Source organism: Acartia tonsa, chromosome 13 (genome assembly GCF_053477335.1).
Source record: "Acartia tonsa isolate MP-2025a chromosome 13, ASM5347733v1, whole genome shotgun sequence".
Classification (NCBI taxonomy): domain Eukaryota; kingdom Metazoa; phylum Arthropoda; class Copepoda; order Calanoida; family Acartiidae; genus Acartia; species Acartia tonsa.
In genome coordinates this window covers 41,232,911-41,252,924 of record NC_137272.1, presented here as the reverse complement: position 1 = coordinate 41,252,924, position 20,014 = coordinate 41,232,911, and the positions used below count along the sequence as shown (strand labels likewise).

Genomic DNA, 20,014 nt, shown 5'->3' with positions numbered 1-20,014 from the left:
AAATTTTTTTTGTTGCTATCTTTATTCTTTGTTTTGGTAGCGCTGGAGCAGATAGTCTCGCCATGGGAAAATAGTCTCGCTTTCTCTTAAACCTGGCAGTGCTTCAATAGTCTCGCAATAGTCTCCACTCATAGAAAAAAATTAATGTAAGTTTTTATTTCTATGATATTTCATACATTTATAAAAGTTTAAATTCGTCATTTATTTTGTTGTAATTTAAGGCGAGATTATCAATTTAATGTTTTAATTAGTGAAATAATAAAAATTTTCTGAAAAAATCAAAAAGATTATTCATAAAAATAATTTTTTTCTTTTATTATAACATTTTGTCCAAATCTGTTTAAATAAGTTAATTTTTCAAGATTTTATTTCATTATTAGGTTCTGTAAAGATATGCTACCCAGCAAAAATTTAGATAATCTGACTTTAAAAATTTTTAAAAATGTTTCAAATTTTTCGAACGAACGACATTTTACAAAGTCTAAATATTCATTTTTTAAGATTTTTATAATGAAAAACGTCATCTGGTTGGCTTAGCATATTTTTGCTGGGTGGTGAACCTTTTTATGACCTACTATTGGCTGTCTGTCCCATTCTCTCTGATCTCTGATTGGTCCGCTGCGGGCTCAGGGTTTCTGTTTACACTCCTTTGCTGGACGAATTTCTTTATTCATTTCCTTCATAAATATAGCTGACTCTTCACTTCTTAGTCAGCTTTGTTTAAAAAACAAATCAATGTATCAGTAACTTTAAAATGTTTTTAAATATTATAAAACAAATTCTTTTGCATAAAAAATGATTTTTCGGAAAAATCGGAAAAAATTAAATTTACTTTTTATGCAAGTGATAGAATTGTTTAATACGGTCCTTATAGCCCTATACATATATTTCTCTCCCCCTTTTTATAAAATTTTGACCCTCAACCCAGGGAAGCTCCCCCCCCCCCCCCGTATGTATGCTTTGTAAACACATCCTGCAAGCAATGCATTGCTATTTGGCATTTGCTAGTAAGGAATAAGAAAGAATAATCAAATTATATTAAAAACACTTAAAAATTATGTGAATTTGTGATTAATAAGATTCTTCAATTTGTTAAGCTTTGTGAGGTAATTATGATTTTTAAATGTTTGTTATAAGGTTTTAGGCTAGTTTTTACCTAAAGTTAATTTGTTGTCGTGCCATCTTCCAATAAAATTTTAACAAACTATGAACTTAATGTTTTTGCTTAAATAATGATTAAGAAAAATTTAAATACTAAGACTTGTGTAGCTTAAAATCTCATGAGTTTAGAAAATGCAAAGAAAAGCAAGCCTAATAATGTAAAAAAAACAAATTGTCATTTGAATCGTTTTCATTTGAAATATAGAAAAAGTTTATTCAATGAGCATTTTGTTATTAAAGTATATAACAAGGATGACAACATTATATTTATAAATCCATGTAAGTAGCGAAGCACGGAATTAAAGGATGGACAAATTGACAAATTCAGTGATTTATAGAAAAAGATTTTCGGAGGGCTTGTACGAAAAAAAAATATATAGAAAAAAATCATGTAAACAGAATTCATATTTATATTATGAACGTTTTTTTGGAACCAAGGAGATTTGTTCATGGAATCTTTATAAGAAATTAGATATTTAGATATCTGAAAAAGCCTCAGACAGATTTCCAACTATTTAGTAGTTTCGTTACCAATATAAATGGACGAACAAACTTGTTTTTAAAAGTGATCAGTTTTCATGTTATTTGCTTTTAATTATTTCATTTCATTTTTTCAGCTAGCACAAGTTACCCCCCCAGCCAGTCTGCCCATGATGATAACAAACAACCGGCTAGGTACAACTAGCCATGGCTCCACACACCAAACTATCGCCATAACTGTCACCGGCCTGGCAGAGTTAGCACACTCAGAGTACCAGGTAAATCACTTTTCTGTCATTTTGGTGTAAATAAAATCATGTTTAGACATAAATCTTTAAATAAAGTCTGTTACCTATTAATACCTCACCAAAAGGTATATGTCTGTCTCGACCAAAACATATCTATAATCTTTGAAATAATACTTTTTTCCCTATAATATAATCTTCATTCATGCTCTGAAGTTTTTATTTATCTATTTAAGGCTCAAACTTCCCCCAGAGATATCGTTCAAAACTATACAAAATTACATTTTTGATACAAATACTCTTTAAAAAAATCTGATTTAGCACAGAAGAAAAGATTTCATTCAACTTTTGTTATTTTTTAGGCTGGTGATTATGAGAATGCCGAGAAGCACGCCATGCAGTTGTGGCGGCAGGACCCCACCAACACTGGTATCCTCCTCCTACTCTCCTCCATACATTTTCAATGCAGGAAAAGTTCAGATCATTCACTATAATAATATTTGAAACTTAAGAAACCTTCCTATTGATTTTGGACTAAATAAATTTCAACTTTAAAAGTTTTCATATATATATTATGGAGCTGTCAATAAAAACATGAAATTAAATACCTATTTTAGTTATCCAGAGACGTATCCATTTACTAATAATAATTACTTGAGATAAAGGGGGGAGTAGGTTGTGCTTAAAATCCGTAGAGGTTATGAGTTTTGAGGTAAAAACAGTAGTAGAACAATAAAAATTTATGTTAACTTAAACAAAAAAATTTTGTCTATTGTTCTTTTCAAGAAGAAATACACATATTTAGTGAATATTACCGTTCTACTACTAATTTTAGGCCATAAAACTCGCACCTTTACGGATTTTTAGCGTAACCTACTTCCCCCGTTGTCTCTGTGAAGTTAATCTAAAAACATTTATATTATTACACAATAAAAAAAAACTTACCTAGAGATTGATTTTTAATCTGAACTAATAAAACAGGAGGTTTGATAAATCCGCCCATTTCTCCACCCTGGCCATTAAACAAAACCCACTGTTGGCCGAGGCCTACAGCAATCTAGGAAATGTTTTCAAGGAGAAGGGACAGCTACAAGAAGCTCTTGATAATTACAGGTAAACACAAGCATTACCTACTTAACATAACACAGACCAACAATGCAATATTATATAGCTTTTAAAATTGTTTAGGTAATAGTTAGAGGAGTTATTCTCAGTCTCTTGTATGAAATTTTATTGTTTTTTTTTTGTTTTCAACATCATATTACTATCATTGTATAGAGCTAAATACCTCTAAAACGGTGGTCCCAAGAATATTTGAAATTTTGGGATATCTTATCTTTTATATATTTTTATGAAAATTAGCTTTGCTGTTAATGGATGTAATCGACCTAGTTAATTTTTTTATACACTAGAGCAAATCAATAGAAACAAAAAGCTTAATGATCTTATTTATCCTAAAAAGAAATACGTCAATTATAGATAGAGGCCTATTCAGAGTAAAAAAAACGTGCCCACACTCTCACACACACACACATAAGATTAGAAACGTCACATAAACAATAAAAACAAAGAAAATCTATTTCTTTCTCAAGATTCTTTGTTGCACAAGTTATTTTAGAATTGAGTCATCTCTTTTAATTAGAAATATTAGGTTATTATATACAAACAAGAACAAATCTGTTCGTAAATTGCGGCGAAGCTTACAGCTAGGTTTAACAATGTTTATTTTTTCAGACATGCCGTAAGACTGAAGCCTGACTTTATTGACGGCTACATAAACCTGGCCGCTGCTCTGGTAGCCGCTGGTGATATGGAAGGAGCGGTTCAGGCATATGTGTCTTCTCTCCAATACAATCCAGTAAGTTATTTCAAATTCTGCCTCTTTGAAAATAAAATTACATGGGATTTAGCAAATAACATTAAAAATATATTATAATGTAAACCTCATTTTATTGTAGTTTGAAGCAATTGGGTCAAAGCATATTTATATATTTTTAATTATAGGATCTGTACTGCGTTAGATCTGATCTTGGAAATCTACTGAAAGCACTGGGACGTCTGGACGAAGCCAAGGTAGGTTGAGAAGCTACGCTCCCATCACAAAATCAGCTGATTAATAAATCTCATTTTAATCAGCTGGTGGCTATCTAAACCATGCTAATGTCTATCATGTTATGTTATTTTTCTACCAACAGAACTACGATATTTGACATATTTTTAAAAAAAAATTCTGTTTCAAACCTTAAGTTCTACAATCATGTTCATCATCAACTTCCTTTAGTATATTGGATGAACTTTTAATTTACTGTAGGTAATTAATTGAACTACCTATGTGATGAGTAAGACCTTTATACAAAATGCTAATTGCTTGCCATAAATGTGTTGCTTATAAATACGATTTTCTTTTTTTCATCGAAAATATCCACAGAATTAGAAGTAACGAGTTTGAAACCTGGCAAAAATGTTTAGAAAAACAAATATCCTAGTTCTAATCATCATTACCTATCTCTCTCTGTACTAATAGGTGGTTCTTTAAATCATTTAAAACAGTATCATCACAGCAGCTTTGATGCTACCATTCTGTGATGTTATTGTTATAAATTGACTTTAAGACCCACCTCTAGTTAGTCGTGTTGAAGAATAATTAATAAATGATTGTAAACATGTCCTGCCTAATCTCACTATGTATGTTGCAAACCAGGTTGCGCAAGTTATCCCTCGGGTTTCCATGATTTCATTCGGACCCAACTTCAAGCTATGTTACGGGCAGGTGACACGCCTCAGCCGTTCAGAGATAAAGTATAGTTCAATTTTATTCCGCGAGACGGTGCTGCTTTAGAATAAATTATGCTGTGTTTCTCTGAATAGCTAGGCTTCGCTAGGAAGGTAAACAATAACATTAATACCTTGATTTTGTTTAATACGTAAATATTTTATAGGACGTGATTTTGATGTTCAGAGAAAATTTACATTTTCAGAGAAGCTGGATTTATTTTACCTCATTATTTTTAGCAACATACTTATTTTTTTTTTGGATTTTCAATCAATTTTTGCTATAATAGTAACAGTTGCTTTTCAAAATTATTTCATTTAGATTTCAAAGAAATTTAATAAAAAATTCAAATTGTGTACAGTTCAGCTTAACTCTGATTTATTTTAGTCCTATTTTTTTAACCCTTTTTAAAATAACTGCATCAAAAATTCGTCCAGTCCTGGCAAGTTATTTATATCAAGGTATTAATTAGGATATTTTTTGTAGATTTCTCTATAATTTGGGGAAAAGCTTTAAATATTTCGGTAAAGAAAAACTTTAAAAAAAATATTTTTATGAGTAGGGTTGGGGTATAATATTTTGAATGTTTTTGTTGAAAAATATTTAATTAGGGGTTTACCTTCTCGCCCTTCACATTACTAAGCTGAAGTTAAATAATATGAATATGAACTCGAGTTATAATGTATAGTCAAGCCCTCGCTTTATCAACCTTCAAATACTTTTATGTAATTCGTATTCTAGAACTTGTTTTAAAACCTTATTTTTTAAATCTAATATTGCTAACCAGAATTTACTTGTTATAAATTGTCATAAGCTTTTAATCTGATCATGAAAACGTAAAGCTTGATTTTACTGATTCTTGCTTTTTATAATAGAAATTTAATTTTTCCTTATTTTTTAATTTTGATAGAAGATTTTATTACACTAAAAATTGTATCTGGTTTTAAACAGAAATAATTTTCCTGGTCGTGTTTAAAAAATCAATGGCAAAAAGTAATTTTAAAATTTGAGGGTTGATAATTATGAATGTTATCGCGGGGATTTGACTAGCTCGGGTATGGAAAGACAAGGTCTGTGACCGCTGGGCTGGTCATGTGACCGCCTGACCGCTCACTCAGCTTGTCCTTCCGCGCATGCGGCTCAGAAATGATCTTTCAGGCTTTAAAACGTGGCAAACTGTACCTCAAGCATTTTTCAATATGGAATAAATCTTCCATGTAAAATTTTTATACTTTTGATTTAAAATTGCTTTCAGTTCAATGATTATGTGGGATTGAAAATCTAGATTAGTTGGTGGGTAGAAAAATGGAAAAATTTTGTTTTAGAGAGCTTGGTAGCTTTAGGTTTCTTATAGGACGTTCGAACTTAGAGATATTTTCCGAAATTAATGCCTTTTTAAAAATTCTCTTGATTTACCTATTTGATTTAAAAAGGAATAAATTGAATATTTAAGTGTAAACTTTTAAAGAATGGGTAACAGAATTAACTTTATTCTGTGTAATTTTAATTTTAATTTTAAAAGGCATAATATCAAATCATAGTTTTAAGTACCGGAGCCTTTAACATTCCCTACTTGGAGTGTAAGGGTTTTAGTAAACAACAACAGTGCAATCACAGAAATGAAAGCAATAACCAAAAATATTTTTACAACAAGCCTGTAAACATCATGAGCATATGAAGGAAAATTTAAAAAAGAAAGAAACAAGACAAATTCACCATCCAGGAGAGATTTTATTTAGGTGAAAAATACACTGAAAACTGCTACGATACAGAGAACTAATAATCAACGTTTTTTTTTCTTCAATTCAAATCATACCCTTTTATTTTAAATTAAAAAAGGACAACATACTTGAGATGGTTCGAAGGGAAGTAGGCATCATTGAACAAATGTGTCCCAAAATCTATTTGTGTTTAGTTAGAAATAAGAAAAAATAACAATTAGAAAATTTTCTGCTGGCAACAAAAAATGGTTTTTGTTTTACATTGTTTATGATGCTTTTTTATACCCTCAGCAGGTTTTTTTTTATTAATTATGTTCTTTTTTTAATAAGATTGAAATGGTATGAATTGGATTGACTTGAGATATTTGGCAGGTTCATGTATGTACTATTCTTTATCATGTCTAGCTTACTCGACTTCTGTCCGGTTATTGTACTTTTGAACCAAAAACCAAATTTCAAGAATAGGATAAAGATTTATTAAGAAATAAAGCGGCCATTAAAAAATTTACAAAGAATGGCGTAAAATGGGATCTACTGCAGTTCACGGTAAAATATTGCTGGTAAGCAATATTTCCAAAAATCTATGAAATTTAAAGGCTGCTAGCTGCCAAACGGCTAAACGTACAGATCATGCCCGCACACTGTTTTAAGCGGCATAAGAAGGCCTACAAATAATCTGGAATAGCCATAAATCAATAATGCATAATTATCTCGCAGTGCAGAGAAATGCGCGAAAAAGACCTATTTATTTTACGCGTTTTTTCTTCAGTGAAGCTTTCCCTGTGCATAATTGGAACTTGGCTATTTCAGATTATTTGTAGGCCTTCTTATGCCGCTTAAAATGGTGTGCGGGCATGATCTGTACGTTCAGCCGTTTGGCAGCTAGCAGCCTTTAAAATTCATAGATTTTTGGAAATATTGCTTACCAGCAATATTTTACCGTGAACTGCAGTAGATCCGTAAAATGTAATGTTGGGCCACAGGGAAATAACTTTTCTGCATATTTTAAACCTTTTATTCATTAACAAAGTTCATGATATAATGAAAGGACAAAAGTGTACATAAACCAGGAGCTTGCAGCTTATATTTCTATTCAGATTGTTAAATAACAATCTCGTTAATTTTATGCTTTTTAAAATCAAATATTTTTCAGTTACTTTTTATAATAAAAAGTATAAAATTGATGTTATCACATTAAATAAGCTGTACGTCCTTTTATTTGGAGTTTAAAAATTTGCCTTAAATATCGGAAGAAAGTTATTTTTTAATTTTAATTTAAGAACTTGGATGGCAAATCAAATAGGGGTTGTTGTAAAATTTGGGGAGGGCTACATCCCCCCCCCCCCCTGAAAATGATATTTATCTCGGAGGGGGTATAATAGTCTATTTGAATTTCTTAAGGGTGTGTACCCCCTAGTGTAAAACTTCCAAACTATCTATAATACAAAGTAGAACTATGTCTGTCCGTCTGTCTGTCCGTCTGTCCGTCTGTCCGTCTGAAGCTTAAGATCTCGGTAACCACTGAACCGAATGGATTCTACTCTTCAGGGTATATACCTATTGGTCCTGCGGTGGTTTTAAGCTATTTTCTTGGGGGGTGGAACACCCCCAACCCCACCAAAAACAAAAAAATCCCCCCCATTTTTTTTTTTTTTTTTTTTTTTTTTTTTTTTTGGTGAAGAATTCTTTTGTAGAAATATTCTTTTGAAGAAGAATTCTTTTGTAGAAGATTTCTTTTGTAGAAAATTTCTTTTGTAGAAGATTTCTTTAATTCTTCTTATTTTTTTTTTGAATTTTTTGTTGTTGTCATCTCTTGTGACAAAGCCCCTAGAGGCTAGGGGCGAAGCCGCTAGTTATTTAGAAAGTAAAAGTTTGTGGTAGATTTCGAAAATGGCGGGGGGGGGGGGAGTGATAACCCATTCAAACCCTCTTTGAATTAGTAGGTATTTATGTAATTCAAATTATACCCATAATTGAATAGGAAATAATGTAGGAAAATTCTTAAGATTTGCCATTTAGAGCTCTAATAAACATAACCAAGGCAATGTTTGAACTATTCAAATAATTTGAAGAGAGAGAAAGTTAATGTCACATACATTGATACACATTAGTCAAACTATAATTATAGAGTAGCTGTGCTACTACAAAAATAAAAATTATGTATTCTCGATTTCTTTCATTCACAATCCTCAAAAATTAAATGAAATTCTGATTTGAAAAAAAAATAAAAATCAGGAACAAAATTTTGTCTTTTATACATATTTTTTTCCTAAAATGAAAATATTAATCCAAAAATAAAATCATCAGATTTTGTAGGACTTTTATGCGACTAATATATGAATTCAACAAATCATTTTTTTTCTCCTTTTTTTATTACAATTACTAATGATTCTATTGGTTTTTTTTGACGGGTCAGGACCTTACCACCAGCGGACATGTGGACACCAGGATCGAAGCCCTGCCCCCTCTAGGTACTAGGTACCATCTGTTCAATATTGGTTTTTAAGGTAAATGATAAAAGAAACACCCCCCGACAACCAATTCATGTTGCTATATAATATTATAGTAGTGATTTTGATAACTATATTTTAATATTGTGAAGCATTGCTTATTAAAAAATATGTTTTTTTCATTTTTAAACATAAGCAATGCTCTTTAATTTTGCTGTGATTATGTTTCTTAGAATTTCATCATTGCACGATCAAAATGTTTCTGTAGTAAAAAAGTGCGTTTTTTCATACCAAATCCACGCACTAAACCCTAAAAACGCCTGCACAAAAATAACAAAATATTTTTTTTGAAAACAGCAAATTTTTGTTATTGCACTTATAGCAAAACTTTGACTGAAAAATTATCAAAATTTGATTTTTCTTCTTCTAATGCAGTGCAACAAATTATGGGAACTTCTTAAAGTTTTCTCTAAATTCATACCTCATCTATCTATCTTCTCATCAAAACTCATCATAAATCGTAACTTTTTTATTAGTTTTTTTTTTCTCTCGCTCACGTAGAACATGTGTAGTTGGTTTGATTGGCATGCCAGGTCGTTGGTAGCATTTTGAATAATTAAGACCTTTTATTGCAATTCACTATGAATCCTTAAAACACATTTTAATTTAATATAATTTGAATATTATTCCTATAAATAAGAAGCTACCAACTTCCGTGCTGCTTTTTAACAAACCTTTATAATATATTAATTCATCAATTTTGATACAGGACAGGGATTTAGCACTAAAAAAAAATATTTAAAAAAAAATATATCTAGCTGGTTTTTGATCAAAATATTTTTTTGGTGCCACATCTTTGCCTTTGATAATATGAATCTACAAAAAAAAACTTTATTAAACTCGTGACTAATGTGTTTATTTTTTCCTTTTCCTTTCTCTTCCACTTCCTTGCTCCTTCCAACGTTACCCAAATTAGGCATGCTACTTGAAAGCCATTGAGACGAGACCCGACTTTGCGGTGGCCTGGTCCAATCTCGGTTGTGTCTTCAACGCTCAGGCAATTGTTGCATACTTTTCCCATGAATGAAGTTTAATAGAACAAGGATGACAACATCCATAAAAGCGAAGCTCTGAAATGGAAGGACAAACGAACATTAACACTTGTAGATTGTCAGAACTGAATTAGCAGAATATTAATGCATCAGTACAAACAATATTGCAAGTAAATTTGATGAAAAACTGCTCGATACAGGATAATCTTTAAGGACATACTTACATTTTTAGAGACTTTAGAGATTATATAGTTGCCTCGCTTATAATATTGTACTTTGCTGTCCCAGGAATCAGTACCCCAAAAATCAGATCAATCGGATAATTAGATCACCTAAAATTTGTCAAAAAAGTAAAAAATCAACATGTTTAAAATGGAGGTACGGACATTCTGATAATGATTATATAAATGCTACGCTTTCTAAATCACTCCTAATTACTACAGGAATCACCCTGCAAAATTTGAAATCTAACCTATTTAAATTAACGAAAAGAGCTATCTCTCTGTGACGGACGGACGTACGGACGGACCGACCCTAATTATAGAAAAGCTTCGCTTTTAAAAAATTAACGAGTGTGGAGGGGATAATGGACTATAAATTACATTGGCAGTCAACGGTTGACTATTGTGTTTTCTTTTTTTTTTGCTAAAAAGTTTTCAGTTCCTATGTATTTTGATTGGTAGGTTCCAACCTATTAGTGTTCAAGCTTATAATTGAAAATGGAAAAAAAATCCTCCAATAATAAAACTAAAAAATCTGGCAACCAAATTTGTTTACTTTTAAAATGCAACGATACGCCAACGTGCAGGGAGAGATATGGTTGGCTATTCATCACTTTGAGAAGGCTGTTGCTCTGGATCCAAACTTTCTGGATGCATACATTAATCTTGGTAATGTGCTGAAGGAAGCCAGAATTTTTGACAGGTATTGTTTCTTATTTTACTTTCACATAAAATAATATTTTGAGCATTGAAATAAATTGAAAATCAGAGAGGGCGGGGGGGGGGAGTTTTTCGTTTTTTTATTATTATAGGATGAGCTAGGTTATATTGGCTTAATTCTCCTCGTAATGGTTAGTCATAGGGTGAAATATACCCCCACCTTATTTTCAATTAGTTTAGAATAGGGGGCCGGGCGGGCGGGGGTGTGTAACCCCATTATTTTGTTTTTAACAAAAATTAAATAATTAAATTAAATTTCAGAGCCGTAGCAGCCTATCTGCGGGCGTTGAACCTGTCACCCAACCATGCGGTGGTCCACGGAAACCTGGCATGTGTCTACTACGAGCAGGGTCTCATTGACCTGGCGGTTGACACGTACAGACGTGCTATAGAGCTACAGCCTAACTTTCCAGATGCTTATTGTAATTTGGCTAATGCTTTGAAGGTATTATTTGATCATGTTTATAAGCGCAGAAACTATAATATGTATACTTAGTATGTCAGTATGTCTGTTCTATCGCTGCTCAATGGATTTAAAACAAGTATATATTTTATCATTAGTTTCTTGACAATTAAGAAAAAGTTATTAAAATTTCAGCAGCTTTAGTTAGATATTTTGGCATCGGGGAGGTATCGATTAAAACTAAAAAAAAAGTTCTCTTAAACTTTCAAAAAGTTGAGTGGAAAGTCAAGAACTCGGAATGAGTCCCACTCATAAACACCTCCCTCTAACACCCACTTTATAATATATTATTTTATTATAAATATTTTGTAGGAGAAGGGCCTGGTAGCGGAATCAGAAGAATGTTACAACACCGCCCTGCAGCTGTCACCCACCCACGCCGACAGCTTGAACAACCTCGCCAACATCAAGAGGGAGCAGGGGTACATCGAGGAAGCCACCCGCCTCTACCTGAAGGCACTCGAGGTATTCCCCGAGTTTGCTGCCGCCCACAGCAATCTTGCATCCATTCTCCAGCAACAGGGAAAATTGAATGAGGCGTTGCTTCACTATAAAGAGGCCATAAGGTACCTATTTAAATAATAAATTCAAATAACAGTTATCCCTTAAGCTATTAAGTCTTAAAAATAACTAAAACTTCGTAGATGTTTATGATTAAGAATCCGTGTTATTTTAGTTAATAAAACTGCATATTTATTTCTTTTCTACCTACCTATCAAACTATTGATATTAACCTTTTTCTCTCTTTTCTTTAGGATTCAACCCGCTTTTGCTGACGCGTATAGTAACATGGGTAACACCCTGAAGGAAATGCACGACGTACAGGGCGCGTTGCAGTGTTACTCCCGCGCCATTCAGATCAACCCCGCCTTCGCCGACGCGCATTCCAACCTGGCTAGCGTGCACAAGGACAGCGGCAATATACCAGAGGCTATTCAGAGTTACCGTACAGCGCTCAAGCTGAAGCCGGATTTCCCCGATGCCTACTGTAATCTAGCCCATTGTCTGCAAATCGTTTGCGACTGGACGGATTATAACACGCGCATGCGCAAGATTGTGAGCATTGTTGGGGATCAGCTGGAGAAGAATCGTCTGCCGAGTGTTCATCCACATCACAGTATGCTGTACCCGCTATCACATGACTACAGGAAAGGTATCGCCGCCCGCCACGCCCAACTGTGCCTTGAGAAGATCCAAGTGCTGCACAAGCCGCCTTATAAATTCAATAATTCGCTGGCGCCCGACGGCCGTTTGAGAATTGGTTATGTTTCATCAGATTTCGGAAATCATCCCACGTCACATTTGATGCAAAGCGTCCCCGGCAATCACAACAGGTCACGCGTAGAGATTTTCTGCTATTCCCTGAGCCCTGACGACGGTACCACCTTCAGACAACGTGTTGCCAACGACGCGGAACATTTCATCGATCTGTCCAATATTCCGTGCAACGGCAAGGCTGCGGATAGGATTTACGCGGATGGAATTCATATTTTGGTCAACATGAACGGCTACACGAAGGGAGCCCGAAACGAGATTTTTGCCCTTCGTCCCGCACCTATCCAGGTAGAATTTTGTCCTCATAATTGAAATACAACTTAAGGGGATTGTTGCATGAAATATAATACAAACAAACATATATAATTTTGTATTACAGTAAATAACAAACAATTAGACATCATTAAATTAGTCTTCATTCTGTTTTTATGAAAATAGCCATCTGTATAAATTGCAATTATTACAAAAATAATGTTTTCAAGTACTAATATGCCCTATAAATTAAGTTTAAATGCATTTTGTGTAACTACTCCTTTTCTGTAGTTCTTTACGTTGGTATGACATTTAAATTGTTTTGATTAGATAATGGCTAAAGTTTATATGAAAACATTTTGTTTTTATTTAGGCTATGTGGCTTGGTTATCCCGGTACTAGTGGTGCTAACTACATGGATTATATCATCACAGACAAACAGACATCACCTATCCAGCTTGCTGCTCAATATAGGTAAGTTTTGTTAGCTCAGCTGATTTAAGTTTAATACGTGTGTGTAGGCAAAAACGTCTTCAGAATATAATCGTTTTATATTCTCATCATTATATTTCTTTAAATATAACTTACATACAGCCATTAAGAAAATTTATAGGTTGTTGAAATGGCGAAAATATCATCCTTCAATGATGCCGCTCTCATAGACTTATGGCTAAAGACTTTCTGTTTCCTCTCTATTATATTGATATAATGATGAAACACAGCCAAAACTTCAATTACAGTTACAAAGAATTTGTTTTAAACTTTTTAAAAGAATAATCCACCTAAAATAAATGTTTTATTTTTAGTGAGAACTTGGCATACATGCCCCACACATTTTTCATTGGTGACCATCAGCGTATGTTCCCCCATCTACAGGAGAGAATTGTCATGGCCGATGCGGATAAGACAATCAACGGTCATGTTCAGGTACAATATTAAGCAATTTTCATACAGTTATGGACAATATATGATTTCAGGAACGTCCAAGAGGGGGGTGGGGGATTTATTTTCTTTCCCCAATTTATGGAAATATGGTTTATTTTACCACCCCCTTCCACCCCTTGGGGTGGGGGATTGGTTTTCCTCCCCCAGTTTATGGAAATATGGTTGATCTTACCCCCCACCCCCTTCCTCCTTTTTGCTGTGGTTGAGATTGAATCCCAATTAAATCTTTTGAAAATTCTCCATGGTTTAATGCCCTAGGTAATTTTGTACAAATCATGTGATATTGATATTTATCTCCAAAATATTAGTTTTTACTCCTTCCCCCCCCCCCACCCCATCATTAAAGTAGTCAAAACAAACTACCATGAATACCTTAAAATCCACATTAAAGCAGGGGTGTATATTCTGCAAAAGATTCATTTTTTTCCCATGCTGCAAATTTTTTTATTTTTTTCCCCTCCTAGTTTTTTTCCAGCAAGGAAGGATGAAAGAAAAATATTTTCAGAACTCTTTATTTTATTCATATTTATCCCCTCTCCCACGTAATTCTTTAATTTTTTCACCAAGGAGAGGAGAAAAATAGTAAAAATGTTTTCAGTGTTAAGTTTTTACCTTAATTTTTATATTGTCCCTCCCCCCCCCCCCCCCCCAAACTTCTATTTTTTATTTTATTTACCCCCCCCCCCCCCTCCCTCTTAGCAGGGCCAAATTTGCAGAATATACACCCCTGCATTAAAGATTACCTCTTATTTTACTAACCTTAATATTTTTCAGGATAACATTGCTGTTATTAACGCAGTGAACCCAGAACCTATCAAGAATGTTGCCAGCTTGATTAAGGTCACAATGGAAGGTAAAAGCTTTTGTTTTTTTACATTTTAAAATGCTTGTTGTCATTAAGGAATAAAAATTGATCAAATAGGTATGTATTTTAGCTCTCTCTAATGTTTCTGAATGTACCTAACACTTTATAAAGGGTTGTTTTTTAAAATATACTTTGATATATATTTCTTGCTTGGATAGTGGTCAGTCAATTAGAGAGGGAAGCGGGTACTTCAGGGGTGTATATTCTGCACAAGATTAATTTTTTTCCCCTGCTGCATAATTTTAATTTTAATTTTCCGCGCCTAAATATAAATAAAATAGTTTTTTAATTGTTGTTTGAAATTGCTGCACCATAGTGATTAAATAAATTTTATTTTGCAGCTGGCAAACACGAGGACAAGACAGTTAATGCAAGCGTAACAGTTGCAGAGCTCTCCTCCACTACACCTATCAACAGTATGATTCTGAATGGACAGCTACAGACCAATGTTAACGGTATCAGCATCCAGAATGGTCTGGCCACTCAGATTAATGCCAAGGTCAGTTGATACATTTATGACACTAGATAGGCTGTCGGGTACAATAATCCGTCAAACTTAAAAGGGAATTTTTATCTTCTAAACATATTTGTTTATGTTTTTTACGTTGATCGACGAAATTTTTGGGCGATGTAATTTATCGAAAGCTAAATTTATACAAAGATATTCAATTATTATCAGCCGACTTATGTGACCAAAAGGTGACACGTCCTAACCTTTATATGGCCAGATTGTTCTTATTATACTGAGTAGGTTATGAACAGATAATAAAAGAATAATTTAGTTTGTAAAATTCTGAAAAAAAACATGCTCTGTTATTTGTTGGTTCCAAGCTATTGGTATCGAAAATTTCAATGATATGGGATGTATATCATTTTATCTTCCATTGCTTTATACCTAAAGATTCCTGCATTTTTTAAAAAGATAGTTGTAACTAGAATCTAGATATGCTTGCTTGACTTAGTATTACTAAACATAGATTGAAAACAACATGGTAAAACTAACAAAATGTCTAATGTCTAGGCGGCCACCGGTGAAGAAATCCCTGACCAGATCATGGTGACGACAAGACAACAGTATGGTCTCCCTGACGATGCCGTTATCTTCTGCAACTTTAACCAGCTCTACAAGATTGATCCTGGAACCCTGAAGATGTGGGTTAATATTCTTAACAGAGTACCCAACAGTGTTTTATGGCTGCTTAGATTCCCTCAGGTATTACTTATATTATATTGTTGATTGTAAAGACTGGTGAAACTCTTTACAGACAACCAACCCTTTGATTGCACAACCTTTGTCTGGAAGTCCTAACTGTGCATGATAATGAAATGCTCCTGTTTTTGGGAACACAAACTATCTTTATGTCGCGCACATGACATAGCAGCAGTAGGTACAATTTTTAAGTTATGACGCGGTGTCAGAACCTATCACCTTTCCGACGAAGAGCGCCGCAGTCGCGGGTATTAATAATGTGTTAAATAATGAATTCTTTGTTTAGGTTGGTGAGACTAATATCCATGTGGCCGCACAACAGATGGGACTTAAGAATGGCAAGATTATTTTCAGGTAAATACACAGGCGGTTTCCTTGAAAGTGCCCAGTCGAACACAGAGCTCTATTTATTTTAAAATATATTGAAAGTAAGGGGAGTGGTCTTCGTGTCCCCCCATTATTAACAAAGGTACAACCCTACAAATAAGAATATTGGGTTAGTTCTATTTTTTTTATTACATATACATTTATACCCTTACCTATAGAAACTGTGGATGGCAAATTTTTGGGTCGAATATGAATTATTACCAAAAATCCGCAAAAAAAAAGTGGATTAATCCGTGGATTGTGGATTCTTTTTTTTGTGGATTGCTAATCGTAGAAATATTGAGGATTCTGGGTCCAAATATTGTGCAGAATTCGGATTGCCAACCCTAATAGAAACAATTAATAATTTTGAACAAATATTTTAGCAATGTCGCAGCCAAAGAAGAGCATGTCAGAAGAGGACAACTAGCTGATGTTTGTCTGGATACACCTCTCTGTAATGGTCATACAACAGGTATAGATAGATAGATAGACAGACAATGTTACATGCAGTGCAGAGTACAATATTTTTAGCCAGCCGGTGTGTTTGTAATATTATAGATATATGTTTTGTATAGATTTTGTTAGACAGATATAAAGACATAGAATGATTTATAATTAGACAAGAATGTAAAATTACTACTAGAAAACTTTTGTTATCACCCCTCTGAAATCTTTATTGTGTTTCTTAATACTTTATATTGTTTTAAGTATAATTTTTAAGTACGACACCTGCCATTATTAAATATATCTTGACAGGCTTATTATACAAGTCAACACTTAATGATTTGGGTTTCTAATGAAAATAATATCTAGGTATGGATGTATTATGGGCCGGCACACCCATGGTGACCCTACCTGGCGAGACCCTGGCCTCCAGAGTTGCCAGCAGCCAGCTCTGCACCCTGGGCATGCCAGAACTGGTCGCTGAATCCAGAGAGGATTATGAAAATATTGCAGTCAAACTTGGAACTGATAAAGAATAGTAAGTTGCTATGTTTTTGTTTAAGTAACTTAGTTACACTGTTTAAGTAACTTATTTACACTATAAAAAAGGAATGTCATTTTTGATGTTTCTCTTAAAGTGCCTGCAATGGGTGTATATTCTGCACGGGATCCCCTGTTAATTTGGGGGGGGGGGGGTAAAAAATATGTAAATGGGCTGAAACATTTTCCCCCCATCCTTAGGAAAAAACTAGAAAAAATGTGGGAGGGTAAAAATGAATAAAATGAGAGAACTGTAAATTTTTCATTATTTTCCCCTTTTCTGGGGGGAGATTAGAGGGGGGGGGGGAGGGAATGCATTTTTTAGCAGAAAAAAAATAATCTAAGTCCAAACATGAAGAAAGTGCTAGCTTTTACCTATTATTTCAGTGAAATGAAATCTCTACCTGTTTTTATTTCAGTTTACGCCTTGTCCGTGCCCGCGTGTGGTCTGGTCGTCTTACCTCTCCCCTCTTCAGCGTACCAACATACGCCAAAGATCTGGAAGAGTTGTTCTACAAGATGTTTAACAAATTCAAGAAGGGAGAAAAATCTTCACATATTTTTTAAATTGAAAATAAATGAGATTTATTAATTTTAGTGTATTAAAAAAACTACTTCATATAGTGAAAAAAAGACGCTTGGAATAATGAAGTTTGTTTTGAAATAACATAACATAAATTATATATGTAATAAAAAAATATACTTTAAAATATGCATAATAAACTAAAGAATACGACATCAAATCAAAATATTAAAAGTATAGAAGACAAGAATTAAACGATCATGTATAAAATTAGAAAATGTTTGGGGTTTAAATAAATTTAAAAATGTAGCTTAATATTTACATATATTGGTACATATCTGAGCCAAAATATAAAAAAAACATTTTGAGCAAAAATAAAAATACAGAAGAATGTGAATTAACCTTTCAATGACCAAGACGAAATTATGATATTATTTTCTATTGCAATCTTAAAATAAACGGCGGTTTTTAACGTTGTTTTGATAAACTAAATGGTAAACTATTGGATAATATATTAATATTAACGTTAAAAACCACCGTATTATCAATTGTTTGTGTATGAGTAAAAATGATTTGTAAATCTGTGTTAAAAGATAACTGCACATAAACTCGTGTATTAATCTATAGCAAGAAAAATAAATATATTTTGTTTGTTGTTAATTAATGAGTTTTTTATTATTGTTGTAGCGAAGTTTCTTTACGAATTAGTGGCTAGGGATGAAGGGAACAGTTATCCCTATAATAAAGTAACAGGATGTCTGTTTGTCTCTGTACCGAAGGATCTGGCTAACCGCTGAACCGATATGGTTTTCCTTTACAGCGTAGCCTCTCATAGGTCCTGGGATGGTTGATGACTATTTTGGGGGACCATCTATGAAATCGCCCTTAACCCTTACAGATCGGGGGGGGGGGGGTCATATTGACCCCCCCCCCTCTAGTTTTTTCAATGTCATTTTTTTTGTATATAAGATAGAGAGTTGTGACTTCATGACTTTTTAAGTTTAGTAATTATACGTAGGCAAGAGTTGATCTTATAAGGATATCTGGTCTGTGTCGGTCGTGGCGTCCGTTCAAAGTCGGTTAGGTGGCACCAAATTTAGAAAAAATTTCTAAATAAATCTTAATTTCTACATTATGACTTTTGTGTATAAGGTTAAAAACCTAAAATTTTTTTGGTGAATACTTAGATATCAATGACCTTCTGAGAAAAGTGGTGTTATGACCGTTTGACCGCTCCCTGACCGACTTTATGACCGATTTTTGTCCGGCTTTTACTACAGACATATGTCATGAATATCGTGGCTTCTATTACAGCTAGAGACCTATAAATTTTTTTGGTAAATCCTTGAGCAACAATAAACAGATAAATTATTAATTGGCGCCGCCAACCGCCGTTTTACCGCCGAAAATGGCGGTTTCCGTTATTTGCCGTTTTTCGGCGATGATCAGAAAAAGTAATTTTTTGGTTATGAAAAATAAAAGTTCGCCATAAAATTTGGTCATTCTAGCTGCAAAATTGGCCGCTCTACAGCTGTTTTAATATTTAGCGGCTGGCCGCTAAAAAGCGGCTAAGGAGCGGTCTAGCTGCTATGACTAGAAAAAGTAATTTTCTCTAAAAATACACATGAACCACCAGAAAAAAATTTTACGTCTTTATCTGTAACAGGAGCCGAGATAGAGGGGGGGGTCAATATGACCCCCCCCCCCCCCGATCTATTAAGGTGGGAATTGGGGCCCGATCTGTAAGGGTTAAAAATAGTTGTCCCCCCTCAAAAATTTTATTGACATTTTAAAATTACAATTGAAAGTAGGGGGGGGGGGGAGGTCGACTTCTACCCCTCTAAGGGTGTTTCCGCTAGTCCTTCTCATACATATAGAATTAAGTTTTTTTTGTCTGTAGAGAAGTCTCGCTAATAGTTGAACTGATATGGTTATCCTTTGCAGTGAAGCCTCATACAGGTCCAAGGAAGGTTTTCTTCATTTTAAAACTTAATAGTGAATGGCCGACTTCACCAATCCATCATTCCCTCATTTCAATTGTTCCCAGAAGCCTCTGGAGGATTACCCGCTGGTCCTTATAATAAAGTAACAGGATCTCTGTGTGTCTGTTTGTTCTAAGGATCTCGCTGACTGCTGAACTGACATTGTTCTCCCTAACGTAGCTTCTCATAGGGAAGGTTTCTAACTATTTTGCGGGAGGATACCGACACCCTTCTGAGAGAATTCGCCCCGAGAAAAAAATAACCCCCCCCCTAAATCTTTTAATATTTTGCCACTTGGCCATTCTGCATTTCGCAGCTTTTCT

General features: G+C 33.9%; 1 protein-coding gene across 1 annotated transcript; it reads left to right on the top strand.

Annotated features, from left to right (window-relative positions):
- The first annotated feature begins 601 nt into the window (after nt 1-601).
- sxc (O-linked N-acetylglucosamine (GlcNAc) transferase sxc) lies at nt 602-18,369 on the top strand. Its single transcript, XM_080181113.1, has 20 exons — nt 602-1,106; nt 1,779-1,919; nt 2,249-2,357; nt 2,870-2,999; nt 3,621-3,744; nt 3,891-3,959; nt 9,807-9,887; nt 10,691-10,806; nt 11,085-11,268; nt 11,599-11,852; nt 12,042-12,849; nt 13,187-13,287; nt 13,620-13,740; nt 14,533-14,611; nt 14,965-15,122; nt 15,645-15,836; nt 16,120-16,187; nt 16,586-16,674; nt 17,016-17,184; nt 17,606-18,369. Exons 2-20 carry the CDS (start codon nt 1,812-1,814, stop codon nt 17,751-17,753), a joined length of 3,108 nt encoding a protein of 1,035 aa, XP_080037239.1. The 5' UTR covers nt 602-1,106; nt 1,779-1,811; the 3' UTR covers nt 17,754-18,369.
- Nucleotides 18,370-20,014: the final 1,645 nt, after the last annotated feature.

Bases quoted from the DNA above. Each gene is read 5' to 3' on its own strand.
- sxc (XM_080181113.1), top strand. From the start codon at position 1,812: ATGATGATAACAAACAACCGGCTAGGTACAACTAGCCATGGCTCCACA. The intron at 13,288-13,619 runs GTAAGTTTTGTT...TTTTATTTTTAG, and splicing joins CAGCTTGCTGCTCAATATAG to TGAGAACTTGGCATACATGC. The intron at 16,188-16,585 runs GTAAATACACAG...CAAATATTTTAG, and splicing joins AATGGCAAGATTATTTTCAG to CAATGTCGCAGCCAAAGAAG.